General features: G+C 58.4%; 2 protein-coding genes across 9 annotated transcripts in view; both read left to right on the forward strand.

Annotated features, from left to right (window-relative positions):
- Nucleotides 1–1,533: 1,533 nt before the first annotated feature.
- On the forward strand, nucleotides 1,534–14,122 carry SLC39A14 (solute carrier family 39 member 14). Of its 4 annotated transcripts, none has more exons than XM_021546749.3 (9): nucleotides 1,534–1,580; nucleotides 5,491–5,745; nucleotides 5,877–6,063; nucleotides 7,935–8,104; nucleotides 8,542–8,664; nucleotides 9,322–9,507; nucleotides 9,698–9,905; nucleotides 11,413–11,597; nucleotides 11,847–14,122. In XM_021546749.3, the coding sequence occupies exons 2-9, from the start codon at nucleotides 5,506–5,508 to the stop codon at nucleotides 11,991–11,993; spliced, it is 1,446 nt and encodes a 481-aa protein (XP_021402424.1). In that variant the 5' UTR covers nucleotides 1,534–1,580; nucleotides 5,491–5,505; the 3' UTR covers nucleotides 11,994–14,122. The 4 variants fall into 4 exon arrangements, with proteins under 4 accessions (XP_021402424.1, XP_021402421.2, XP_085415304.1 ...); XM_021546746.4 differs by lacking the exons at nucleotides 1,534–1,580; nucleotides 7,935–8,104 and adding exons at nucleotides 2,730–4,747; nucleotides 6,559–6,728; XM_085559178.1 differs by lacking the exon at nucleotides 1,534–1,580 and adding an exon at nucleotides 2,766–4,747.
- A 3,628-nt stretch (nucleotides 14,123–17,750) lies between these two features.
- Nucleotides 17,751–18,315, forward strand: part of PPP3CC (protein phosphatase 3 catalytic subunit gamma) — a 40,616-nt gene continuing 40,051 nt past the window's right edge. For all 5 annotated transcript variants that reach the window (XM_085559175.1, XM_085559176.1, XM_077789250.2 and 2 more), the window contains exon 1: nucleotides 17,751–17,910. In XM_085559175.1, the coding sequence (XP_085415301.1) occupies nucleotides 17,859–17,910 (52 nt within the window). In that variant the 5' untranslated portion in view covers nucleotides 17,751–17,858. The remainder of the gene's footprint in view (nucleotides 17,911–18,315) is intronic.

Raw genomic sequence — 18,315 nt, forward strand, 5'->3', positions numbered from 1 at the left:
TCCATCCCAGCTCTGCCTTTTCCTGAGAGGAGCCGGGATGGTTCTGGCTGTGCCAGGATTGGGCCCCTCGGAGCCCCCCGTGGCTTTTCCAGGGGGATTTTGGGGTCCCCCCACCCCACCCAAGGGGATTTTGGGTGCTCTGACCCCTTGGAAGGGAATTTTGGGGTCCCCCCACCCCACCCAAGGGGATTTTGGGTGCTGTGACCCCTTGGAAGGGGATTTTGGGGTCCCCTCACCCCACCCAAGGGGATTTTGGGTGCTGTGACCCCTTGGAAGGGGATTTTGGGGTCCCCCCACCCCACCCAAGGGGATTTTGGGTGCTCTGACCCCTTGGAAGGGAATTTTGGGGTCCCCCCACCCCACCCAAGGGGATTTTGGGTGCTGTGACCCCTTGGAAGGGGATTTTGGGGTCCCCCCACCCCACCCGAGGGGATGTTGGGTGCTGTGACCCCCGGGAAGGGGTTCAGGGGATTTTGGGGTCCCAGGGGATGTTTGGGGTGCGCTGTGCCCTAAAAGGTCTTTGGGGAGGTGCCCCAGGGGGATTTGGGGGATTTTTGGGGTTTTGGGGGATTTTTTGGGGGTCCCTTGGAGGGGCCCTCAGGGGCTCGGTGCCCTTGGGGTGGGTTTTTGGGTGTCCTGGTGCCCCAGGTGGTTTTGGGGTGATCCCAGGCGATGTTTTGGGGCAGTCTGGGGGGTCCCACGTGGGATTTTTGGGGGTCCTCAGTGAGATTTTTTTGGGGGTGCCAGGTGGGATTTTTTAGGGGGTCCTGGGTGGGATTTTTGGGGTGCCGGGTAAGATTTCTGGGGATCCTGGATGGGATTTTGGGGGATCCTGGATGAGATTTTTTTGGGGTTCCTCAGTGCGATTTTTGCGAGTCCCGGGTGGGATTTTTGGGGATCCCGGGTGCGATTTTTGGGGATTCTGGATGAGATTTTTGGGGATTCCAGGTGAAATTTTTGGCGGTCCTGGATGAGATTTTTGGGGGTCCTGGATGGGATTTTTTTGGGCACCCTGGATGGGATTTTTGGGGATCCCGGGTGCGATTTTTGGGGATTCTGGATGAGATTTTTGGGGATTCCAGGTGAAATTTTTGGCGGTCCTGGATGAGATTTTTGGGGGTCCTGGATGGGATTTTTTTGGGGACCCTGGATGGGATTTTTGGGGATCCCGGGTGCGATTTTTGGGGATTCTGGATGAGATTTTTGGGGATTCCAGGTGAAATTTTTGGCGGTCCTGGATGAGATTTTTGGGGGTCCTGGATGGGATTTTTTTGGGGACCCTGGATGGGATTTTTGGGGATACCGGGTGAGATTTTTTTGGGGATCCGGGTGGAATTTTTGGGGGATCCTGGGTGGGATTTTTGGGGTCGCTGGGTGGGATTTTTTGGGGGTCCCGGTGCGATTTTTGGGGTCCCCGCGCTGCGCCGCGGGGGGGCGTGGCCTGGTGCGGAGGGGGCGTGGCCTGCTACGAGAGGGGGCGTGGCCGAGGCCGCGGCAGCCAATGGGGGCGCTCCCCGTGCCGGCGGCCGCGCGTGCGCGCTGCGCGGCCCCGAGCGGCGGCGGCGGGAGCGGGAGCGGAGGTAGGACCGGGACGGAGCGGGATAAACCGGGATAGACCGGGACAGGCACGGGATAGGCACGGCACCGCTGCCGTGCGACGGGGAACCGGCTGCGGGCACGGGCCCCGCGGGGAGCGAGGCAGCGGAGCGGGGGGAGCGGGCCGGGGCCGGCCCCGAGCCCCGGATGGGGATGGGGGATGCAGGGAGGGATGCAGGATGCGCGGAGCGGCTGGTTTGGCTTTGGGGCCGGTCCCAGGGCCTGGGGGCAGCCACGGGGGCTGGTTTTGGGACAGCCACTGGGGCCTGGGGCAGGGGAGGGTGCGGGTAGAGGTGCAGGATGCTGTTATGGGGCGCAGGGTTCGGTTTTGGGGCGCAGGGTCCAGCTGTGGGGTCTGGCAGCGCCAGTGGAAGGTCTGGGGCCAGGCAGCGGCGGCGGGATGGGGAGAAGGGTGAGATGGGGCCGGGCCACAGCAGCAGCTGCGGTCAGGGGGGCACCGGGCAGGACTGGGGGGTCCCTGCGGGGTGCGATGCCCGGGGGATCTCCCGCTGCCCGCCCCGGGATCACGGGCAAAGGAGGGACCGGACGCTGCCGGGAGCGTGTCGGTGACCCAGGAACGGCCCCGCCGCCAGCCCCGGGCGCGGAACCCTCCGGGGGCTGGGCTCCCTCCGAGTCTCCGAGCGCCCCGGGGGATGGAATTTGGGGGTCCCACCGGCCCCGTCCCCCCCGGTGTGCGGCAGCCGGCTGTCGGTGCGCGGGATCCCGGGAAGCGCTGGCGCCGGGCTGACGTCTCCGGGGCCGTGCTGGGCTGTGCCAGCGGTTTTTATTCCCGGCGTCGCCTTCCAGCTCCGAGCCGGGGATGGGGGGGGCGTGCGGGACGGATGAACCCTGCGCAGGCTTCGCCCGGTTGGCAGCTGCGTTGTGCTGGCGTGGTGGCATCGCTCCCTGCCCCATCCCGAGCCGCGATAAAGTAGGTCAGGCGCTGGCTCCGGGCTCCGGGCTCCGGGGTGCGAGGACGCCCTTGGAGGCAGCGGGCAGGACACCGGGGGGCTCCGGGGGGAACCGCAGCTGGCGCTGGGGATGGCGAGGCTCGGCGCTCTTTGGTGTTCGCCGCATCCCCTTCGTCGCGGGATGCTGGGCTGGGTGTGCCCGGCACCCTCCTGCCTCGCCCCGGGATGCTCCTCTTGGGGCTCCTCCGTCCCGCAGGGGCGGCTCCTGCACCTCGGTTTGCCCTAAAACGGAGCGAGCCCGTGCGGCTCCGGCTCTGCCCGCTCCCCGCCTTTCCTCCGGCGGCAGGGGATGGTTGAGGTCCGGTTTTCCACCCCGGGTAAATCCTGCTCGGCCCGGCTTGGGAAGAAACCCCCGCCAGGGGTTTTGGCATCGGAGAGAGCTGCGTGCCTTGGCACGGGCCGCTGTGCGGGCAGCGGGACGGTCCCGGTGGCACCGGGGATTTGGGGAGCACCCGGCTGGAAAGGGCGGCCAGCCGGGACGAACCTTTGGCACGTTGGGCTTTGTGCCAGCACCTTTGGGAGTCACCGGCAGCCTGGATGGCCCTCGGAGCCCAGGAGGAGCCAGCTGGAAGGGTGGCTTGGCGTAGCGAGGCAGAGGAAGGGTCTGGGGGATGCTGGAGAGGTCCCTGGGGTCCCCCCACCCAGCAGCAGCACCCCTGTGGACGGGCTCCCTCGCTGGTTTTGGGTGGAGAGGGGTTAAGTCAAAGCATCTGAGCTAAGCCCTGGCAGGAGAAGGCTCAAAGCTCCCGGAGAACAAAGCTCACAAAGTGCTGGGAAGCTGGTAAAACCTGTGGGAATGCGGGAGCCTTCAGGGCCGCTGGGGTCCCGGGTGGGGAGTGGGTTCCCCGGCAGCCCCTCGGGGTGGAAATCTTGGTCCCGAGGTTATTTTTGGAACAATTGCTTGGCCGGGCTTCAAAAATGTCCTGGTTTTTGGAGGAGATTGGAGCCTGTGAGGTGTCAGCACAGGCCTGGCACCGTGGGGTGCCCAGGGCTGGCTCGGGAGCCTCTCCAGGGGGATCAGGAGTGAGATTTTTTTGGGGATCCTGGATGGGATTTTTGGGGGCCCTGGATGAGATTTTTTTGGGGGTCCTGGGTGGGATTTTTGGGAGTCCCGGGTGGGATTTTTGGGGGTCCTGGGTAGGATTTTTTAGGATGCCCTGGATGGGATTTTTGGAGGTCCCAGGTGGGATTTTTTTAGGGGGTCCCATGTGGGATTTTTGGGGGTCCCGGGTGAGATATTTTGGAGTGCCGGTTGGGATTTTTTAGGGCTTCCCTGGTGGGATTTTTGGGGGTCCCACATGGGATTTTTGGGAGTCCTGGGTGGGATTTTTGGGGGTCCCAGGTGAGATTTTTGTGGATCCCAGGTGGGATTTTAGAGGGTCCTGGATGAGATTTTTGAGGGTTCTGGATGGGATTTTTGAGGGTCCCGGGTGGGATTTTTGAGGGCCCCTGTTCATTTTTTGGGGGTCCTGGGTGGGATTTTTGGGGGATCCTGGATGGGATTTTTGGCGTTCACGGCTGAGATTTTTTGGGCATCCCGGGTGAGATTTTTTGGGGATCCCACGTGGGATTTTTGGGGATCCTGCATGGGATTTTAGAGGGTCCTGGATGACATTTTTGAGGGTTATTTTCTCCTGGCCAATCCCAAATTTGCCATCCACCTTTCAGGGAATCTTCCCCGGGAATGCATCCAGAGCTCCGGGCTCTTGGTGCCTCCCAGGGTGGAGGACGTGCAGGTCGTGCCTGGCCTCCCCTCCTCTCCCCAAACCCCTTCCTTTGCACCCCGGAGTTGTGCCGCCCCTCTTTTATCAATTCCCAGCCCATATGGAAGGGCCAGAGAGGGCAAGGATTGATTCTGGGCAAACACCATAAAGGCACCTCCAGTGAAACGGGGCAGCGCCGGGTTCATGGTAATTATCCTGGTTAAATTATAACCTAACGAACAAGCCACCTCTGTCCCCGGGGCTCCCGTGCTCCTCTGCCATCGAGGTTTTGTGTCCCAGCCCCGGTGACACCCGGGGCACCCACGCGTGGCCAGGGCTGGGGCCTGACTCCTCACCCCCCAACACACGCACAGCTGGATTTGGGGCCGGCACAGCTGGATTTTTGTCACCTTCCCCACCATTCCTGCTCCTCCCAGGGTCCCCGAGGCGCTGCGGAGCTGGAGCCGTGTCCTGGCAGTGAGTGAGGGGCTCGGGGTGGTGCAGGAGGAGGAGGAGGGGGGTGGTTTTGCATGGAAAAATCATGGAAAAATGCAGGATCCTCCCCAGGATCTGGGTGCTGGCAGTGCTGTTGGAACGTGGATGAAAAATTCAACTTTATAATTTTCATCAAGATTCGTAGGGAATGGGTTTGTTTATTCGCAGCGCTGTGGACGCGTGTTAGGACTTATTGTTTTTTAATGTGCATGCGTACTTTTGAGAACTCTTGGTCTTTTTTTATTACTCTTACTAATTTTTCCATGTATAGAACTTCATAATAGGTTAATGCATATTCATTTTGCTGATTTTACAGCTAGCTACTCTTGTATTCAGTTTTTGTTAGAAAGTATAGAAAGAACTCTTGGGTCACTCTGCCTTGCCTGTTTTAAGGTCTAAGGCGTCTTTATTTCTTATTTTTTAGCATTTGTAATATATATATTTGTAATATATATTTGTAGTATATATTTGTATTTAGTATAGAAATTTGCATTCTTTTTCTTTAGCTGGGGTAGTTCTGGGCTGCAGCCACTGGACTAAACAGCAGATTTAGCAAGCTGAAAGTAGCGCGTTTCACTTAAATCTAAATTTAAGTGTTAACTTTTCACTCCACCTCGCTGCTCCCCCTTTTCCCTGCGGGTAAACCCGTCGGTGGGGCGGAGGAGCCGTGGTTTCGGAGCGCTGGGAATGCCAAAGGCAGCAAAGCAATGTGGTTTTTCTCTCAGCATCGCAGAGGCACCATGATCCCCAGCGCTGGCCCCCGGAGCTGCTGCCTGCTCCTGCTGCTCTGCCTCCTGCCCTGCCCGCGGGTCCGGGCGGGCGTCTCGGCCGCCTCCTTCCTGCAGGATCTGCTCCAGCGCTACGGGGACAGCCAAACCTTGAGCCTGAAGCAGCTCAAGGCCCTGCTGAACCACCTGGATGTGGGAGTGGGACACGCCAATGGCTCCCAAACACCTCAGCAGCGCCTCAACCTTTCCCGCGTAAGGAGGGCGACCCCCAAACCCCAACAAACCCTCCCCGTGGGCACCCAAAACTTCCCTGCGGGTTCCCGAAATCTCCTTGCGGAGCTGTGGGAATCTCACGGCGCCTTTCTGTCCCTTCCCTCCCGCAGTGCTTCAGCTCCGTGGAGCTTTTTGCCATCCACAACCTGAGCGAGGGCTCCCCTGTGGGGCACAGCGAGTTCAAGGAGTTCTGCCCCACCATCCTGCAGCAGCTGGAGTCGGGGGCGTGCGCCTCCGAAAACCTGGAGAACGAGGAGAATGAGCAGACAGAGGAGAGCAGGCCCAGCTCTGCTGAAGGTAATCGGGGTGCTGGGTCCTGGGCACGGAGCCTGGGGAGTGAGGAACAGCCACTTCCCACTCCTGGGAATTCCCTGCCTCCAGCAGCTGGGAGCCCAGTTTCCCTCGCTGTGGTTTGCTTTTGCCGGGATAACCTCCGTGCCTCCGGGATGAGGAGGATGAGCTGGATGAGGAGGGGGCTCTGCTGTGGGTTCCCCGGGGTGGGAGGGGGTGACCCGGAGGGTCCCGCCGGCCTCCAGCCACCGGCCAGCTCCCGACGGTGCCCGAGGTCTTGGATCAGCCGTCCCACGCTGCGGCCGGCTCGGGAAAACCTTGAAAAGGGAATAAAAACCTTTTCCAAGGAACCCCGTGGCTTCATTCCCACCTTGCCTGCACCGAACACGACGGTTTTGTGGCAGCTGGAGCAGCCCCGGAGCCAGCCATCCCCACCCGCCCGGGTGCGGGCTCGCCGAGAGCCTCGGTAATGTCTGGCCCTCGTTTCTTCTCGTTCCGCAGCGTGGGGCTTTGGTTTTCTCAGTGTGTCCATGATTAACGTGGCCTCCCTGCTCGGAGTCCTCATCGTCCCGTGCTCCCAGAAGGCCTTTTTCAGCCGGGTGCTGCTGTTTTTCATCGCGCTCTCCATCGGCACGCTGCTCTCTAACGCGCTCTTCCAGCTCATCCCAGAGGTGCGGTAGAACGTCCCTGCCTCCCTCCCGTCTCCGGGGGCGGCTCCGTGGGCGCCCTTCTCTGCCTCCACCCCGCCGAATCCATCCGACCCCTCGTCACCCGAGGCTCAGGGCTTGGCTCAAGGGGCTCCGCAGGGCTTTTCTCACCCCTATGAGCACCAGGAAATCCTCCATGTCCTCCATCCCTGCCCACGAGCAGTGGGAATGTGCTGGGAGAAGCTGTTTGCTCCTGCTCTGCGTCTCCAGGAGTTTATCCCTCGGCGTTATACGCTCGGCCACGCTTCTGGCAGCAGTACTGGCGTGAGCCAGAGGGGAAAAAATGTGAAATATCCATGGAAATATAATCAAATATCCATATAAAAGCACAGAGAACAGCCTAGAGAAGCAGTGGCTTTCTCTGGAATCAGCCAACTTCTACAAATCATTTTAATTGCCTGTTTTTTTTCCCCCCCTACCTGATTTCCCAGCCCAATGTTCCCACAAGGGTTCTGGCTTCCATGAGGTTTCCTGGTGCTCTGATGGGACCGACAGAAATATCGCAAATTAATTGTGTTGTAATTGCGCAATTCTGGGGCTGAGCAAATCCACCTGGATTGGAAACCTTTGGAACGTGGTCCAGGCGCCTCCTCAGAGGATGAGTTGGATTTGGGCACATCCAACCTTCAAATTCCAGTGGGGTTTTTCCCCCTGGCGTTGCCCGCTTGCTGCCAGGCGGCGAACGCTTCATCCGTGCTGGCAGTGGGATGTTTTTCCAAGCTTTTCAGCTCCAGAACTGCAACTTTTATTTGCTGGATATCAAAAACAAGCGCCTCTGATTGCTGATCTGGCAGGAATTGAGATGCCAGGGGTACGCTCCAGCCCCGCCGGGTGCCGGGCAGGGACCGGCTGCAGGACGGGGCTGGAGCATACGAGGTGCTCGGGGTCCCGGGCGCTCCGTGGCTTGGGAACGACCCAGGGAGCAGAGCTGGGGGCTGGCTGGGCCACAACCTGGCTACCAGAACTCAGCCGAGCTCGCCAAACTTTCCCACAGCCGCCGAGCGCCGGGCTCGCCCTTGATGAACAAGAATCACTAATGAATGTCCTCTTCTCTCCCTCCTCTTCTCTCTGTGCTGTCGGTGTGGATTCCTTCCCCGCCCATCCCCACGTTGATCTCGTCCCTTCTCCCGTGTCTCCCCGTGTCTCCCGGGGTGGGTTTGGCTCTGCCAGTCTGGGGTTACGGTTTCCTCTGCGTCTCCGTCATCTCCCTGTGCTCGCTGGTGGGAGCCAGCGTGGTGCCCTTCATGAAGAAGACCTTTTACAAGCGGCTGCTCCTCTACTTCATAGCTCTGGCGATTGGAACTCTCTACTCCAACGCCCTCTTCCAGCTCATTCCCGAGGTAGGGAGAGGACTGGCGGGTCCGTGCTTTTCTCTCTCTCTTTTTCTGGGGCTGTTTCTCTCTCTGGCTGGAGAAGGGGAAGGCCAGAGCGAGGTATGGAGGGCTGGAAGCCCCTCGGAGCTGGAATGGCTCCAGGGAGATCCCTGGTCTGCTTCAAGCAGAGAATCGTTGTTTTATCGCCTTTTTTGGCTTTTTCCAGCCCTTGGAGGCAGGTCCCCACTGCAGAGAGGAGCCTGGTTTTGGCATCCCTGGAGGAGGGAATGAGGGAGACTCCAGGTGCACAAAGGTGTTTCCTGAGCTTGTCCCCAAAGCAGCAGCTCCTCAGAGAGAGCTCAGAGCTGTGTCACCCCTGCGGTGTCACCCCAGGGGCAAAGGCAGAGGAAGGACACTGCCAGGGCCTGCTCCTCATCCTCTCCCGGGTCCCCTCCTGCCTGCAGGCGTTCGGATTCAACCCTCAGGAAGATTATTACGTCTCCAAATCCGCTGTGGTGTTCGGGGGCTTCTACCTCTTCTTCTTCACGGAGAAGATCCTGAAGATGCTCCTGAAGCAGAAGGACCAGGTGAGGTGGAGCAGGGGATGGCGGGGTGGGAAACAGCAGGAATTTCAGGATGGAGGGGTGGGAAACAGGAATTTCGGGATGGAGGGGTGGGAAACAGCAGGGATATCAGGATGGCAGGATGGGAAACAGCAGGGATATTGGGATGGAGGGGTGGGAAACAGCAGGAATTGCAGAATGGAGGGGTGGGAAACAGTGGGAATATTGGGATGGCAGGATGAAAAAAGAAGGGATATTGGGATGGAGGGGTGGGAAACAGCAGGAATTTCGGGATGGAGGGGTGGGAAACAGTGGGAATTTCAAAATGGAGGGGTGGGAAACAGCAGGAATTTCAGGATAGCGGGGCAGGGGAAAGAGCAGGAATATTGGGATAGCAGGGTGGGAAAGAGCAGGAATTTCAGGGTAGCGGGGCAGGAAAGAGCAGGAATGTCGGGATGGCAGGGCAGGAAAGAGCAGGAATATCAGCGTGGCAGGATGGGAAACAGCAGGAATATTGGGATGGAGGGGTGAGAAAGAGCAGGAATTTCAGGGTAGCGGGGCAGGAAAGAGCAGGAATATCAGGATGGCAGGGCAGGAAAGAGCAGGAATTTCAGGGTAGCGGGGCAGGAAAGAGCAGGAATATCGGGATGACTGAGAGCCCTGAATGCCCCGATCCCTCAGCACCACCACGGGCACAGCCACTACGGCCCCGAGGCTCTGCCCTCCAAGAAGGACCAGGAGGAGGGGGTCACGGAGAAGCTGCAGAACGGAGACCTGGACCACATGATCCCACACATCACCAGCGACCTGGAGTGCAAACCCCCCTCCGGGGAGGAGAAGGCCGTGGTGGGCTCCCTCTCTGTCCAGGTGAGCGCCTCATCCCGTGGCACGCTGGCAAAATCAATCAAAACCAGTTTTGCAGCCCAAATTCTCCGCGCGCGGCGGGAGCAGACGGCTCCGCCGTGCGGGTTTAATGATTAGCGGGGTGGGTTTCCATCTGAGGGAGGGATCAGTGACCCCCTTTGGGTGCTGGCTCCATTTTGGGGTGCCCTGGCAGGACCTGCAGGCCTCGCAGAGCGCGTGCTACTGGCTGAAGGAGGTGAGGTACTCGGACATCGGGACGCTGGCCTGGATGATCACGCTCAGCGACGGGCTCCACAACTTCATCGACGGCCTGGCCATCGGCGCCTCCTTCACCGTGTCCGTCTTCCAAGGGATCAGCACCTCCGTGGCCATACTCTGCGAGGAATTCCCACACGAGCTGGGTATGGGGCTCCTGGGCTCTGCCCCTGCTCGCTCGGCATCCTTTGTCCATCCAAAAAGGCGGATTTGGGGTGGAATAAACAGTGGAGTCGCAGAGAGCGGGGAGAGGGAGGGCTGTAAACTGCTCTGAGTAATCGCCGCTCTAAAAATAACGAGGTGATATGATGTCTGAGGTTTAAAATTAGGTGGAGGCATCTGAAGGCAAAAAAAAGAAAAAAACCCTCAGCACTTCGTCGGTTTGGGAGGGGGGAGGCGGGTTTGGGTGGGAGTGTCTGGGTTTGGAGTGGTCAGTGGAGGGGAGGCGGGTTTGGGTGGGAGTGTGTGGGTTTAGGGATGGTGCTGTGGTCAGCGTGTGGGAGGCAGGTTTGGGTGGGAATGTCCAAATTTAGGGGCAGACGAGGTGGGAGGTGGATTTGGGTGTGAATGTCTGAATTTAGTGGAGAGATCAGTGAAGGAGAGGCAGGTTTGGGTGTGAATGTCTGAATTTAGTGGAGAGATCAGTGAAGGAGAGGCAGGTTTGGGTGTGAATGTCCAAATTTAGGGGCAGACGAGGTGGGAGGTGGATTTGAGTGTGAATGTCTGAATTTTATGGAGAGATCAGTGAAGGAGAGGTGGATTTGAGTGTGAATGTCCAATTTTAGGGACAGATGAGGAGGGAGGTGGATTTGGATGTGAATGTCCAAATTTAGGGACAGATGAGGAGGGAGGTGGATTTGGGTGTGAATGTCTGAATTTCGTGGATAGATCAATGAAGGAGAGGTGGATTTGGGTGTGAATGTCCAAGTTTAGGGACAGATGAGGGGGAGCATAGGTTTGGGTGTGAATGTCTGAATTTTGTGGAGAGATCAGTGAAGGAGAGGTGGATTTGGGTGTGAATGTCCAAATTTAGGGACAGATGAGGAGGGAGGTGGATTTGGGTGTGAATGTCTGAATTTCGTGGATAGATCAATGAAGGAGAGGTGGATTTGGTTGTGAATGTCCAAGTTTAGGGACAGATGAGGGGGAGCATAGGTTTGGGTGTGAATGTCTGAATTTTGTGGAGAGATCAGTGAAGGAGAGGTGGATTTGGGTGTGAATGTCCAAATTTAGGGGCAGATGAGGAGGGAGGTGGATTTGGGTGTGAATGTCTGAATTTTGTGGAGAGATCAGTGAAGGAGAGGTGTATTTGGGTGTGAATGTCCAAATTTAGGGACAGATGAGGGGGAGCATAGGTTTGAGTGTGAATGTCTGAATTTTGTGGAGAGATCAGTGAAGGAGAGGCAGGTTTGGGTGTCAATGTCCAAATTCAGGGGCAGTGTGATGGTCAGTGCCCAGCTGGCAGCCACAGGGAGCCCACTTTTGAGCTGGGCCATGCTGTGATGTTCGGGGTGCTCTGTGCACTCCAGGGGCTGGACTCTGATCTCTGTACCCCTTCCAACTCGGGATATTCCAGGTTTTTATGGGTTCGAGTTGGTGCTGTCCCTGCTGACAGCCTTTCCCTCCTCATCCTCCCATCTTCTCCTGCCCCAGGGGACTTTGTGATCCTGCTGAATGCTGGCATGACCATTCGCCAGGCGCTCTTCTTCAACTTCATCTCCGCCTGCTGCTGCTACGTGGGCCTGGCCTTTGGCATCGTGGCCGGCAGCCACTTCTCTGCCAACTGGATCTTCGCCCTGGCTGGAGGGATGTTCCTGTACATAGCCCTGGCTGACATGGTAAATCCTGAGCCCCAAATCCTGAGCCTAGAACCCTGAGCCCTGGGATTTTTCCCCTGGGAAAAGCTCTGCTTGCCCTCAGCCTGCAGGCACGGCGGGGTTCGCTCCGTCCCCCCGGCACACGCAGGTATCTCTGCCGTGCTTTGCCTTGGCTGAAATCCCCCGGGGTGGGAGGCTGGTGGATGTTTGCTGGAGGAGGGGATGGGGCTGTCACTGAGCCCTGCCACCCCGACGTTTTCCCCGCTGCAGTTCCCGGAGATGAACGAGGTGAGCCGGGAGGACGAGCAGAACGGCAGCGCCCTGATCACCTTCGCCATCCAGAACGCGGGGCTGCTCACGGGCTTCACCATCATGGTGCTGCTCACCATGTACTCGGGGCAGATCCAGATAGGGTAGGACCAGCCCGAGCTGCAGCCCTGATCCAATTTTTCAATGTTTTTTTTTTTGGGGGGGGTGGGGAGGGAAAGGTTTTTTCTTTTTTTTTTTTTGGTTTTTTTCTTTCCTTTTCCTGCTGCAAACATACGACGGTACCTGTGCAGGCACTGACGTCACACTACAGGAGAGACATTGCTTTGAAAGCTATTCCATGGATTTTTTTTCTCCCGGTTTAAGGCTGAGGGGAGTGGAATTCCCCTTCCCATAGGACTGACCTGACTTTATCCAGTGTCACATCCCTTCTCTCCTCGCCTCTCCCAGGAAGGATGGAATGGGGAGACAGGAGCTGCTGCAGCCGTGCTGCTCCTCTTGTGGGACATGAGGCTGTCCTGGCCCCTCTGGGGGTGTGTGATGGGGACAGACAGGGACAGACCCTTCTCAGAGCCTTCCCCACAGCCAGAACTCCCCGAGGATGAGGAGGTTCACGATGTCACCATCACCCGACCGCTTCTGCTCCGTTTCAGCCTGGACAATGCCCTGGCGAGAGCTGGGTGAAGAGGGCAGGGGTTTTAAAGCACATTTTGGGTGTCAGTGCTCACAGCAGAGGACACCAAACTGGGTTGGAGTGACACTTGGGCTGCTGGAAAAGCCTGCCTGGATGGCCTGACCCCCCTTCAGTCCATGCTGCTGGAATCAGGGGCGAGCCCCAGCTCCTCCTCCTCCTCCTCCTCCTCCTCCTCCGTGAGGCTGCTCAGAAGGGGATGAGAGCAGAGCCCTGCCCAGGGATTTCTCCTCAGGCTGTGTCCGAGCTCACGGGGACACCCAGGATCCTAAGGTTCAGGGTGGGGTAGGGGGTGTTTTTAAAAGCAAAACTCAGACTGTGAACCTCTTCAGGTTGCGTGTTCCCAGCCGTAGGGAGTAGCCAGAGAAGGGTGCTCCAGGCACTTCCCAGCTCTGCCTCCGGGCTGGCGTTCCCCAGATTCACTAGGTGAATTACTTATTATCATATTGATAAGATTGCCCACCCCAGCCCTGTTGCTTGAGGTTCCCTCGCACCCCTTTTGCCCTCAGACCCCTCATCCTGTAGCTGGTGTGAGCTTGTGGCCGTGGGGATTCAGGGGAATCCCTCGTGGTTTGGCGCTGGATTGGGATGGAGGAGAGGTGCAGGTGCTTTGGAAGTGTTTGTGAGGTGTCTTCCTTTGCTGCCCACCTGTGCAGGTGTGCGGGGTGTTCACAGGGTGGTGGCACCGTGCTGGAGCTGAGGCTCCCACACCTTCCCTTTGCCCTCTGAGGAAAGCAAACCTGAGGCTGTGCCAGGTATTATTCCTGCCCATCTCAGGGCAGAGGGCCCTGGCACAGGCTCAGCACCCCTGGCAGCGTTGTACCCTGGCTGGGTCGCTGTAATCCCTGAATTCTGTAGTTCCCAGCTGGGTGATGTTCTTCCTAAGCTCCCAACAGCTTCACCAAGCCCGTGGCCTCTGGCACTGCCAGGATCCTCGTGGATCATCACCTGCACTCTCGGTGGCTTTTGTAGTCTGGCCATTTGTCCCCTCAGCATCCCCCGGCTCTTGGCTTTGTCCTACACCCCAAAACATAAATATCAACTTCTGGAGGAGCAGGGAGCCTTTCTGGGATCACCCTTCACCCGAAGGTGCTGCACGGTCCTCGGGTGATTCCCTCAATGAGAGACTTGGCTTTGTCCCGTGTGGTGTCCTTTGTGGATTGTCACCAAAAGTCACTTTTCCCACTGGGGCAGAGCAGGGCCTGCGCTGGCTGGGGCAGTCGTTCATCACCTCGCAGGCATTCCCTGTGCTGCAGTCCCAGGACCAAAGGGGCGTTGGAAACACTTTTTCCTTGCTTGAGAGAGCCACAGCCCCAGCTGACACAGCGTGGAAAATCTGAGTCCTTGCACTGGCACAGGTGCCACCTCTCCTCTCCTCTCCTCTCCTCTCCTCTCCTCTCCTCTCCTCTCCTCTCCTCTCCTCTCCTCTCCTCTCCTCTCCTCTCCTCTCCTCTCCTCTCCTCTCCTCTCCTCTCCTCTCCTCTCCTCTCCTCTCCTCTCCTCTCCTCTCCTCTCCTCTCCTCTCCTCTCCTCTCCTCTCCTCTCCTCTCCTCTCCTCTCCTCTCCTCTCCTCTCCCCTCCCCTCCCCTCCCCTCCCCTCCCCTCCCCTCCCCTCCCCTCCCCTCCCCTCCCCTCCCCTCCCCTCCCCTCCCCTCCCCTCCCCTCCCCTCCCCTCCCCTCCCCTCCCCTCCCCTCCCCTCCCCTCCCCTCCCCTCCCCTCCCCTCCCCTCCCCTCCCCTCCCCTCCCCTCCCCTCCCCTCCCCTCTCCTCTCCTCTCCTCTCCTCTCCTCTCCTCTCCTCTCCTCTCCTCTCCTCTCCTCTCCTCTCCTCTCCTCTCCTCTCCTCTCCTCTCCTCTCCTCTCCTCTCCTCTCCTCTCCTCTCCTCTCCTCTCCTCTCCTCTCCTCTCCTCTCCTCTCCTCTCCTCTCCTCTCCTCTCCTCTCCTCTCCCCCCTCCTCTCTCCTCTCTCCTCTCCCCTCTTTCCAGGAAGGACTTACTTGGGAAGCACCGTGTGTCTGGCAGGGCACAGGAGGCTGGAGAAGCCTCCACGGGGGAGGACAGGGGGACGTGGGGGCTTTGTCCCCTCTGGACTGTGCCTGGCAGTGGCAGAGTGCAGGGCTCGGCGTCCTCAGAGCTGGCAGGATTCACTGTGGGCATCACGACTCCGCCGTCTTCTCCTTTCCACTTTATCCCTGTCTGCTGAGAAATCTGCAAACTGGAGATTTGGGGCTGGGGGTGAGAAATGAGGCTGCCCTGCCACCAAGGAGAGCTCCTGTTCCCCCCGGGCAGGCTGGCACCTGCCAGAGGGAGAGGGATGGGAACCCACCCAAACCCAGCTCCTGGTGGATTTTCACCCGTTTTGTCTCCTTGCCCTCGTCGAGCTCAAGTTCCATCTCAGTATTTCAATTATAACTCAGGTGTTGTAGGGAGAGAAACAAAGAGCGTTAAGTTAAATGTCACGCGAATTGTACAGATGTTTGTAAAATTCCATAAATAAAATCTATTCTGTAAAACCGGCAGCGAGATCCTCCCTGCAGGTGGGGGATGGAGGGGTGGCAGCGCTGCTGGCTCAGGATTTTTCCAAGGGAAAGGGTTTCAGGGTGATGCAATCCCGGTTTTCCAGCTGGATTTCCGTGGCTGTGCAGTGCTGCACGGCTGACGGGAGGTGGCACTGACAACCGCCAGCCTGCCCAAAAACCTTTGCGGCTCCTAAAACCCTGCCTTCATTATTTATATATATTTTTATATATTTTTTTTTAATTTAACTGAAATTTATTTCTGGTTTGGCTGGGAGATGTGGGATGCTGGATTTGTCCCCAAGCTCCTGGCAGTGTTTGTGTCCTTGTTTTCCTACCCTCCATTAGGAAAAAAAAAAAAAAAAAAAAGGCAAACTTTGCTGTTCTACTTCTCCTTTTTTACCTTTTTCTGCACTATTCCAACCCCCTCAATGTGCCAACTCTGAGCAGCAAATTCAGTTTTTAAAAACCCTGTTGCAGCTAAAGAAACCAAATCTTGATATTCTGAGGTGTTTTATTTAAAAAAAAATTAATTATTGTTTTTATTAAGCAAGCAAAGTCACAGCAAGCATCAGACTTGCTCATCAGCACTTCTAGGGGGGCTTTGGGAGGGCTCTTTCCTGCTGCAAAATCCTTGTGTTTTGCTGAATGCCTGAAAGCTGAGTTACCTCAGAAAATGCTGCTGGATGGGATTATGGAATTCCTGGAATGGTTTGGGTTGGTTAAAGCCCATCCAGTGCCACCCCTGCCATGTGCAGGGGGCACCTTTTACTATCCAAAATTGCTCCGACCTGGCCTTGGGCACTGCCAGGGATCCAGGGGCAGCTACAGCTCCTCTGGGAATTCCATCCCAGCCTCTCCTCACCCTCACAGCCAGGAATTCCTTCCCAAAATCCCACCTAATCCTGTCCTCCTTCATCTTCAAGTGGTAGGAACAAAACATCGACTGTTTTTCCTTTTCCTCAAAAATGTTCTAAGGAATATCAGCTCTGGAGCCAGGCTGGGAGAGCTGGGAATGTTCACCTGGAGAAGGGAAGGCTCCAGGGAGAGCTGGGAATGTTCACCTGGAGAAGGGAAGGCTCCAGGGAGAGCTGGGAATGTTCACCTGGAGAAGGGAAGGATCCAGAGAGAGCTGGGAATGTTCCTCTGGAGAAGGGAAGGATCCATGGAGAGCTGGGAATGTTCACCTGGAGAAGGGAAGGATCCAGGGGGAGCTGGGAATGTTCACCTGGAGAAGGGAAGGATCCATGGAGAGCTGGGAATGTTCCTCTGGAGAGAAGAAGGATCCAGGGAGAGCTGGGAATGTTCACCTGGAGAAGGGAAGGATCCAGGGAGAGCTGGGAATGTTCACCTGGAGAGAGGAAGGATCCAGGGAGCGCTGGGAATGTTCACCTGGAGAAGGGAAAGCTCCAGAGAGAGCTGGGAATGTTCACCTGGAGAGAAGAAGGATCCAGGGAGAGCTGGGAATGTTCACCTGGAGAAGGGAAGGATCCAGGGAGAGCTCAGAGCCCTTCCAGGGCCTGAAGGGGCTCCAAGAGAATTGGAGAGGGATTTGGACAAGGGATGGATGGACAGGACACAGGGAATGGCTTCCAACTGGGAAAGAGGTTTAAATGGGATATTGGGAAGGAAAGTCCTTCCTTAAGGACTTTCAGGCACCTTTCTCCATGCCCAGCCTGGATTTTTCCCAAATGGAAAAGTTTAAAAGAGGCTCCCTGAAACTTCAGTGTCTGCTTTGTGTGGGATGCGTTTCAGCAGGGAGAGGGACTGCGGACAAGGGATGGAGGGACAGGACACAGGGAATTACTTCCCACTGGGAAAGAGGAGGTTTAAATGGGATACTGCGGAGGAAAGGTCCTTTCTTAAGGACTTTCAGGCACCTTTCTCCATGTCCAGCCTGGATTTTTCCCAAATGGAACACACTGAAAGTGTGCGTGGGAATTTTAAAACCCCTGATGTGATGCCCCCTGAAATTTCAGAAATTTCAGTGTCTGCTTTGTGTGGGACGTGTTTCAGCAGGGAAAGGGACTGGGGACAAGGGATGGATTCCCACTGCCAGAGGGCAGGGCTGGGATATTGGGAAGGAATTCCCGGCTGGGAGGGTGAGAAGAAGCTGTGCTGGAATTCCCAGAGAATCCGTGGCTGCCCCTGGATCCCTGGCAGCGCCCAAGGCCGAGCCAGCGGGAGGCGTCCCCGGGATGGCACTGGCGGATCCTTACAGCCCTTCCCACACGGCAGCGTGGGGTCCCAGCGCTCTCCTCCCTCAGCAGCGAAGCTGTGCCCGGGTTGATCGAACAGCCCCGGTGAAGCTGTGCTCGGTGATGCCCAAACACCCCCGACGAAGCTGTTCCCGGTGGTGCTCAAACAGCCCCGGCGAAGCTGTGCCCGGGTTGATCAAACAGCCCCGGTGAAACTGTGCTTGATGGTGCCCAAACAGCCCCAGCGCCGTTCCCGCGCTCCCCCTCAGCGCCGCCGCCATGTTGCCCCCTCAGCGCCGTTCCCGCGCTCCCCCTCAGCGCCGCCGCCATGTTGCCCCCCCGTTGCTTAGCAACGCCCCCTTCCCCTCCAAGATGGCGGGCGGGGCGGGGCGGGCGCGGCGCAGGCGCGGGCGGGTGGGGGGGGCAGAGGGCGGAGGGCGGTGTGGCGGCGGCGGCGGGGGCGGCACTGGGGGGGGCGCAGCGCAGCGCCGCCGCGGAGCCGCCGCCGCCGGGGCAGCCCAGCGGGTCCGCCGGGAGCACCGGCGCGGCCCCCGCTCCGGGTGAGGGGAGCGGAGCGGGGCACGGCGGGGAGCGGTGCCGCCGCCGCCACCATGTCCGGGCGCGGCCACAACAAGCTGCCGACCACCGAGCGCATCGTCAAGGGTGAGGGGGCGGCGAGGGCGCCCCCTGCCTGCGCGGGGGGCGCGGGGGGGGGCGCGAGAAATGGGGGGTGAGGGAGGTTTTGGGTGGGGGGGTCCCCAAATTGGGGCAGCCCCCAGAAAGGCGAGGGGAATGTGCTTGGTTTGTGGGGGGGGCAGCTGGTTTTGGGGGAAAAGGGGGGGGGAGCGTGATTTTGTGGGGGAGGCCAAGGTGGGGGAGCCCCCAGAAAGGAGGGGGTTAAAGGGGGGAGGGTCCAAAGTGGGGTGTCCGGAGGAAAGGAGGGAGGCTCGTTTGGGGTGTCCCCAGGTTGGAGGAGCCCGAAGAAAGGAGAGGCAGGGAGCGTGATATGGCAGGAGGGGGAGCCTGCTTTAGGGGGATATTCCCCAGATATATGGGGGTATGCCTGGT

This window comes from Lonchura striata, chromosome 22, assembly GCF_050655825.1.
Source record: "Lonchura striata isolate lonStrDom1 chromosome 22, ASM5065582v1, whole genome shotgun sequence".
Classification (NCBI taxonomy): domain Eukaryota; kingdom Metazoa; phylum Chordata; class Aves; order Passeriformes; family Estrildidae; genus Lonchura; species Lonchura striata.